Source organism: Danio aesculapii, chromosome 24 (genome assembly GCF_903798145.1).
Source record: "Danio aesculapii chromosome 24, fDanAes4.1, whole genome shotgun sequence".
NCBI classification, from domain to species: domain Eukaryota; kingdom Metazoa; phylum Chordata; class Actinopteri; order Cypriniformes; family Danionidae; genus Danio; species Danio aesculapii.
The window spans coordinates 20,962,607-20,971,711 of NC_079458.1; the positions used below are offsets into that span (position 1 = coordinate 20,962,607).

Consider the following 9,105-nt stretch of genomic DNA (forward strand, 5'->3'; position numbering starts at 1 on the left):
AAGAGAGATTGCAAGATTATTCTTGTGATTCTGAGTTTAAATAGCAATTCTATTTTTTTTTCTCAATGTCAGCATAAGATATACAACCCCTGGCAAAAAGTACGAAATCACCACTCTTGGAAGATTCATTCAAATGTTTGTGTAGAAAACAAAACCAAACACATACATGCCACAAAACTATTTTTATTTAACAATCCACAGCCCAAGACAATCTTTCTTTAGCCCACTGAAACCTTGCTCTTTACTGTTTAGATGTTAATGATGGTTTGGCTAGGCTTTTCTGTAAATAAATCCCATTTCTTTTAGGTGATTTCTTCTGGCTGTATGAAACGCTTAAAAATTACAACAGTTTTTACAGATCAAACAGAGGAAATAAACAAGGAATCACACAAATCTGAGGAAAATTTTATGGAATTACCAAATAAAAACACCACTAGTACTTTGTTTGTACTTGTACTTTTGCACCACCTCTGACTTTTATAACATCTTGAATTATCTGAGGCATGGATTTAACAGTGTTCGTCATCAAACTGTGTTCAACGTTGGCTTATTGCAATTGGCAGATCAACTTTGCAAGTTGAAGCCTTGTTGTGGACCATTTTCAATTGGATTGAGGTCTGCACTATTTGCAGGGCATCCCATTTAAATTATATGTCTTTTCATTAGAAAAGTTTTCACAGGTTTTGCCTTATGGCACAATGCATTATCATCCAGAAAAATTTTGTCATCATCACCAAACATCCTTTTAATTGATGGAATAAGAAAAGTGTCCAACTTGTGCATTTACAAAGGATGTAATGACTGTCATCTTCCATACCTTTACCTGACGTACAACCCAAGATCATTAATGACTCTGGAAATTTGCATGTTTTCTTCAGACAGTTGTCAATATAAATTTCATTGGAACGGCACCAGCATCATCACCCTGCCCAATGCAGTTTCGTGATTTATCACTGAATATCACTCTCATCCAGTCATCCACAGCCCAAGACTGTCTTTCTTTAGCCCACTGAAACCTTGTTCTTTTCTGTTTAGATGTTAATGATGGTCTGGCTAGGCTTTTCTGTAAATAAATCCCATTTCTTTTAGGTAATTTCTTACAGTCCTGTCCCAGACATTGACTCCACTTTCTGCCCATTTGTTCCTCATTTTCTCTCCTTAATTTCATCTGACATCTCTAGTGTTGGAGCCATGAGTTATGTTAATCAGCTTGGTTCAACACCTGTGCAAACGTTCTTTTTTAGCTGCAGACTAATTAGCAGTTGTAATCAGATAAAGTTGTTTGTTTAAAAAATGCAAATTACATGGTGATTTCATATAATTTTCCTCAGATTTGTGTGATTCCATATTTTTTTTCCTCTGTTTGATCTGTAAAAAAGTTGTAATTGACTACAGTGTTTCATACAGCCAGAAGGTTGGATTATTGAATGAAAATAGTTTTGTGGCATGTATGTGTTTGGTTTTGTTTTCTACACAACACATTTGAATCTTCCAAGAGTGGTGATTCCATACTTTTTGCCAGGGGTTGTATATCTTGCTATTATGAGTTTAGAAGTCAAAATTGTGTGATATAAAATCAAAAGTCTGATTTGCAAGTTATAAACTGAATTCTTTTCTCACAATTTCAATGTTATATCTAGTAATTCGGCTAATATTATTAGAATTGCAAGATATAGACTTACAACAAGTCCATACATCAAAAAATGTGAGATGCAAAACCTCAAGTCTGAGGGAAAAAAGGCTAATTTATTAGTTGTAAGCTATGATTTTATTTTTCATAATTCCATGTTTATATATTACAATTCTGAATTAAAATCTTGGAATTCCACGTTTAAATTGAACTTCATTTTTTTACTTTATTTCGCAAATTATTTCAATACTGAGAGATACAAAAATAATGATTTTGAGAAGGCGACGCAGTGGCGCAGTAGGTAGTGCTGTCGCCTCACAGCAAGAAGGTCGCTGGTTCGAGCCTCGGCTGGGTCAGTTGGCGTTTCTCTGTGGAGTTTGCATGTTCTCCCAGCGTTCGCGTGGGTTTCCTCCAGGTGCTCCGGTTTCCCCCAAAGACACAGGTGCAAAGGTGCAGGTGAATTGGGAAGGCTAAATTGTCCCTAGTGTATGAGTGTGTATGGGTGTTTCCCAGGGATGGGTTGCGGCTGGAAGGGCATTCGCTGCGTAAAACATGTGCTGGATAAGTTGCCGGTTCATTCCGCTGTGGCAACCCCGGTGTAATAAAGGGACTAAGCGTAAAAGAAAATGAATTAATGATAATTCTGAGAAAAAGTTGTGAGAAATAAACTCTTAACTGTGAGAAAGTTTGACAAATTAGGTTAATTAACCATAAACTGAAGAAAAAGGACTCAAATGCTTAAGATATTGTACAATATTTAGTTACACTTTCTTGTACTGTGTCCTTGTTACGGTGAAATCGTTCATTTAACTACAGAGTAATATTAATCAATTACATGTACTTATTAAGGTTTGAGTGAGCATGAGAGTTTAAGTCTAATTACATGCTATTATACATAGTTGCTATAGTAAAGTACATAGAACATGTAACTAGGACACCTTAAAATAAAGTCTTACCCTATATCCTTTAAGTTAAGAACTTGAAGTTTAGACAGCTATTTTACAAGAACAACACATCTATCAATTTAAGATAACAATTTATTAAACATTTTCAAACATGGTCACCAAAACCGAGCTTATTGAAACCCACATGGAATGTTCACACACAACAACACTGATGGACAACACAAACAAATATATCTTTACTATTTATGACTACTATTAATCTGCATACAGTACTTCCTGCTAATATGTGCATTGACATCCGTTTTGCTAAAACCTGGCAATAACAACAGTACACGTCCTTTACTGTACATTCAAACACTATAGTAAACAGCTGCGGTCTGTTATTTGATGTATCAACACACACTTCGCTCATAAAGAAGGCAAATTGCTTAGATAAATCTTTAATAATTACTAGTTACTAACTATCTGCATACATATACAAATAAATAAAGTGATTTTTCTCACAAGCTTAGCAATCCCAACTTATATTAAACATACTGTATCTAGAATGCTTTAACGTCTTGAAGGAATAGTTCAACTCCAAAAAAAAAAAAGTCAAATGTCATGGTGTAATCTCCATCCACTTTGATTTTCTTCTTTTATCCCCAAAAGGAGATACTTTGAAGAATGTTGCATACCAGTAACCATTGAATTCAATAGTATTTTTTTCTACTATGGAAGTTAATGGTTTCAAACTTCCAACTCTTCAATAGAAGTTCAGTAAAAGTAATTCATCCTGAACTCATCTTTGAAACACCCTGATCATGAGAAATTGTTTTATTTTTAGGTGAACTATCCCTTTAAAACTTCAGTTTCATCATATCGTCATCAAACAGATGCACCTTCAAGAAACACTGCTTGGTAAAGGACTGTGTGAGGGGGTTTAAGGTCTTCTGGGTGTTTTAGGCAGGTTGCTGGGCACTGGTATAGCTTTACATAATCTGCCGATGCATCCCATAACCAGTCATGCCAGCTTGAGATGCCCCGCGGTTACTGCCCATCTGTAAACCAATCAGATTCTGACCCTGGCGCAGTTGCTCCTCAGAAAACTCTCTCCGGTTGCCTTGAGACTTTCTGCCGCAGACAGGATCAAAGAGAGTTTACATGTCACTGAGATGCAACAAAGTCCATTCACAAGACCTAACACACTGCTGTCAATACGTCTGCATAGGTCTTGCTCACCTGTGAAACCATTCTCTGTTTCCTCTGTATTGTCCATCGTCCTTTGTTATGGCCACGCTACCCAGCGCCATTAGTGTTCTCTGGACAGCTGCCATGTCTTTTCCTTTAACCAAGGGAAGCAACAAGAACTGAAGTGACTCTGGCTACGAACCAAGAATGCAACTCGCATACTACAATAGATCATTCCAGAAAGGCATGGCTGATTAAAAGTAATGGCTTTGAAATAAATTGAACTCTTGTTTGAAATAAACGGGCAACGTGGGGATTTCAGAAATTCTAGTTATCAGTGACACTGGTGGCTGTGAATTCTAAGTGAATTACAACCAGCAACTTAAAGAGTTCATTTACCCAAAAAATGTAATTCTGGTATTAATTAATTATTCACCCTTGTGACATTCTAAAACCCTGAGACCTTTGTTCATCTTTAGAACACAAATTAAAATATTTTCGATGAAATCAGAGAGCTCCCTCATCCTCTACAGACAGCAATGGTCCTGAGACATTATATGATATGATTTATTATATTTGTTTGTGTCAAGTCAGGGGCAGTATGAATATGGAGCCAGATCAGGCTCGAAAAATAATACATTTACAAAAAATGTTCATGCACAGCACAATTCACATTTACAAAATCCAATTTAGAATTAATTCAAAAGTCAATTCATAAATACAGCACACAATTTGTGAATTCACAAGTAAAAATCATAAATATTTTTCACCAAATTGATTGGATTTGTGTATTTTTGAATCGTGTTTTGAACTTATCAATTGGATTTGTGTATTTTTAAATCATGCTTTGAACTTATGAACTGGATTTGTGTATTTTTGAATCGTGTTTTGAACTCATGAACTGGATTTGTGTATTTTTGAATCGGGTTTTGAACTCACGAATTGGATTTGTGTATTTTTTAATCGTGTTTTGAACTTACGAACTGGATTTGTGTATTTTTGATTCGTGTTTTGAACTTACGAACTGGATGTGTATTTATGAATCATGTTTCAAATTTACGAATTGTATTTGTGTATTTATGAATCGTGTTTTGAACTTACAAACTGGATTTGTGTATTTTTTAATAGTTTTTGAACTTACGAATTGGATTTGTGTATTTTTTAATTATGTTTTGAACTTACGAACTGGATTTGGGTATTTTTAAATCATTTTTTGAATTTACGAACTGGATTAGTGTATTTTTTAATTGTGTTTTGAACTTACAAACCGGATTTGTGTATTTTTGAATCGTGTTTTGAACTTACGAACTGGATTAGTGTATTTTTTTATTGTGTTTTGAACTTACGAATTGGATTTGTGTATTTTTTATTGTTTTGAATTTACGAATTGGATGTGTATTTTTTATTGTTTTGAACTTAAGAATTGGATGTTTATTTTTGAATCGTGTTTTGAACTTAAGAACTGTATTTGTGTATTTATTAATCATGTTTCAAATTACGAATTGTATTTGTGTATTTATGAATCGTGATTTGTACTTAGGAACTGGATTTGTGTATTTATGAATCGTGTTTTGAATTTACTAATTGGATTTGTGTATTTATGAATCGTGTTTTGAACGTGCAAATTGGATTTGTGTATTTTTGAATCGTGTTTTGAATTTACGAATTGGATCTTGTAAATGTGAATTGTGTTGTGGATGTATGAATTTTATTTTGTAAATGTATTATTTTTTAGATTGATCTGGTTCCATAGTATGAGGTATCACCATTAGAGTCAGTCAGCAGCACAACATGCACTTTGTATTGCCCATAATAAACACACATCCCGATCTGTTATTTACATTTACATTTAGTCATTTAGCAGACGCTTTTATCCAAGGCGACTAACAAATGAGGACAAGGAAGCAATTTACACAACTATAAGAGCAACAGTGAATAAGTGCTATAGGCAAGTTTCAGGTGTGTAAAGTCTAAGAAGCAAAGCATTAGTAATGTAATTTTAATTTTTTTTGAGAGAGAGAGTACAGTTAGTGGTTTAGCCAGAGAGGCAGTTGCAGATTAGGAAGGAAAGTGAAGACTTTATGAGGTTATGAGGCTGTGTTTTTTTACAGTTTTTTCTGCTGCACAAAGGTGTTCTTGGAGCTTCGTATGATTACAGTTGTACCATTGAAGTGATATGGAATGTTTTGACAGTGTTTTAGGTTCCTTTTCTTAACTTTGAACTTTGTCTCTGGACTGTTGCTATCTATATAGGGTCTTCATTTGTGTTCAGAAAATGAACAAACATCACAGGGGTTTGGAACAACATGAAGGCGAGTAATTAATAACAGAATTTTCATTTTTGGGTGAACTATATGTAAATAAGTATAACGTAAACACACTAGAAAATGACAGCAGTGAGAAAACAGCAGTAAAAGGGATAGTTCACCCCAAAATTTTTATTCTGTCATCATTTACTTGGGATGAGTATATTTTTATTTATGGGTTTTTATGATCCTAGGAAGTTTGTTTTGGTACAATCTGTTCACAGAATAGAACTTTTAAACAGTAATTAAGACATTAACATTCTTACATATAGCCCCTTTAATTTTCTATAGCTGTCATTTTTACAGGCACCAAGCTAATTCCTAAATTCAAGAAAAGCTTATAAAAGAAATTTTACTGTACCTTCCCACAAGTCCACTGTCTGAAAAATGTCTGTGGTTATTACTCCATACGCTTCAGCTGCCTGAAGGAACTGCGAGATCTTTTCCATCTGCTTAAAGGCCATCTGAGTCTCTGAGATCTTCTTTATAGGCTCCTTACCTCGTGGATACAAACTGTTAATGAGTCTACAGAGGATCTGAGGATTAAGGAATGGGGAGACAGAGATAAATAAATGATAACCACAGTCGTGTTGATGTTCTACAATGACCGGTGTTTTACTCACAGTGCCATCCATTAACCAGTTCTGAAAGTTTTGTTTTCCTGGTTGTGGTTTTTCCGCGTTTCCTCCACACTGAGCAACAATCCAGTCCTCCAGTCGAGACTCCAGCTCCGGGTCATATTTCTGCTCAATCTTCTCCTGCACCTCACGGCTCAGTCCGTAACTGGGGCCTCGGTTTGCCATGGTCAATAATTTTATTAGCTGTAAATCTTTACACAGAGACCAAAAAAATCATTCATTTATATTTATGTCATTTTTGACCATCAAAAAAAAATGAAATGGTCTGAATATTGAAGATGTACAGTATGAACACACAAAAATGAAATGGTCCTGAAAAATACAGACATAACTGTGTTATTCATGGTCAAAAATGACTATTTTGGAAAACAAATGTAGCTGATTTCATCAAGTAAACATTTGCTAAAGTGACAAGACAAGATATTATTTTGAGATATCAACTTAAACGCTGAGAACAAAAAAACATATTAATAAGTTCCTAGGAGTTTTAGAAAGATACAGGTTTTGGAAAATGTGTATATCATTTTGTACCATTAAAAAAGTGTATATTGTGTGCATTTTTTATAAGACATTTTATGCTTTTTCTTTTTACTTTTTAATCTTAACTCACCAGTAATAACTTGCCATGTGTTTTCTTTATAGAGAGCAAATAGAGTTCTGTGCTCCACAGAAGTCAAGAATCACAAAGGTTTAAGTCAGAAATGTCATTTTGAGCCTTTTAGTGTTCATAAAGTGGTAATAAATTGTTAAACTACTGCATAAATAAACTTACAACCCCCAAACCATACCATAATTCCTCAAACCTGATACATAATACAGGATTAGAAAAAAAAGAAAACATTTTTTTTGTACGAAAAAGTAAATTAATTCACTGTAATTGTAGATTTGTATATTAATGTTAATTGCCCTTTATTATATTACAGTGCTATATGTTATATGAACTACCATTTTGCATTTGAATATATGGACTGATCAATATTGACCTGGGTGTGGTCCATGCTTCAGTTTCCACGTGTGACTTTAAAGAAAAAGAATCTAAATATGCCTCCATCTAAACACATTACAAATATTTGAATCAATCAGAAGAACACTGCAAATATTCTGCAGTAGTTTATATTCAGACACAACGAGCAAACACAAACTCTGTGCGCAGATTTAGCCCAAATTAGTTTTAAACTACCACATTTAAACAATTATCGTTAATTATGTCGTCATCTTTGAAATTGTTTAAAGATTTACTTACTGTAAAGCGATGTGGGTGTCGTCCTCCTGAAATCGAGGTCAAATACGTCCTGCAGTCACTGATCATCAGGGATGCTGGACTGGAACATACAAGCAGCGGCGACGGGGCGTGGCTTCACTGTCCGGTTTGCGGAACCCTGCTTTGGAGGAGACTGGACTTATGAATATTAAATAGCTTACTTAGCTGGAGCCCCGTGGAAATTTACCAAGCAGCGTCGGCGTGACTTAATTAACATTCATGAGCTGAGAGCTGAACAGTTTTGTCAGTATAATTGGTGGACGTACGTGTGGCATAGCAAGAAGGACAGACTGACCAAACAAATTCGACAATTCGGTACACTTTTTTGGTCAAGTGCTAGGCCTATACGTTATTTTGAGAACAAGACACTACTTTCCATGTCATCTCCCTACGTTAAATGAGTTTCTTAATTAGAGAGAAAGAAACGGTTTCAGAACTGAGTTAAAGTAGAAGAAAAAAGTAGGTTAAATAAACACATGCAGACTCTGCTGAGGAAAATAAAGTATAATTAGGATAAAGTAGGTTCATTTATATCTAACAGAAGTATACCTAATATAGATATTTATTTATAATATGTAGAATATCTAAACATGGGTTAAAACTACTTGTTTTAAATGTTTATCATAACAGACATACAAGCGACTAAACAGATTAATTTTAATAAGGCAAGATTAAATTAATGGATAGTCGCCAAAAAATGTAGCCTAAATTCACTTACTTGAACACAAAAGATAATATTTTGAAGAATATTGGAAACCTGTAATCACTGACAGTAGGAAAAGCAAATACTATATATGTCAGTGGTCCAACATTCTTCCAATATCTTGTTTTGTTTTCATAAATAAATAACAAAAACTGGTTTGGAACAAGTCAAGGGTGAGTAAATGATGAGAGAATTTTAATTTTAGCATAAACTATCCCTTTAAATCTCTTAAAGTACCCGCAAGATTATGAATTGAAAATCCAAAAATCTAATTAGAGCAAACACATATTTAGGAATTTAATGTTTTAATGACACCTAAATGATACATAACAATGTCATTCACATGTGTAAACTGCATGTTATAATTTCAATTTCAGCTCTAACCAACTGATATAGAAAGGTCAGTCTGATTGTTAAAAACAAGCTCATCGGTTAGGCAAGGGGTAAAAAAGCCCCCGGCCCATTAAACACAGCCCAACACTAATCACGCAT

The 9,105-nt window shown here is 34.4% G+C and overlaps 1 protein-coding gene across 1 annotated transcript; it reads right to left on the reverse strand.

Annotated features, from left to right (window-relative positions):
* Window positions 1–2,649: 2,649 nt before the first annotated feature.
* On the reverse strand, window positions 2,650–8,257 carry tagln3b (transgelin 3b). Its single transcript, XM_056450513.1, has 5 exons — window positions 7,893–8,257; window positions 6,635–6,840; window positions 6,373–6,547; window positions 3,757–3,859; window positions 2,650–3,648 (listed from the first exon to the last, which is right to left on the reverse strand). Exons 2-5 carry the CDS (start codon window positions 6,812–6,814, stop codon window positions 3,507–3,509), a joined length of 600 nt encoding a protein of 199 aa, XP_056306488.1. The 5' UTR covers window positions 6,815–6,840; window positions 7,893–8,257; the 3' UTR covers window positions 2,650–3,506.
* Between the last annotated feature and the right edge of the window lie 848 nt (window positions 8,258–9,105).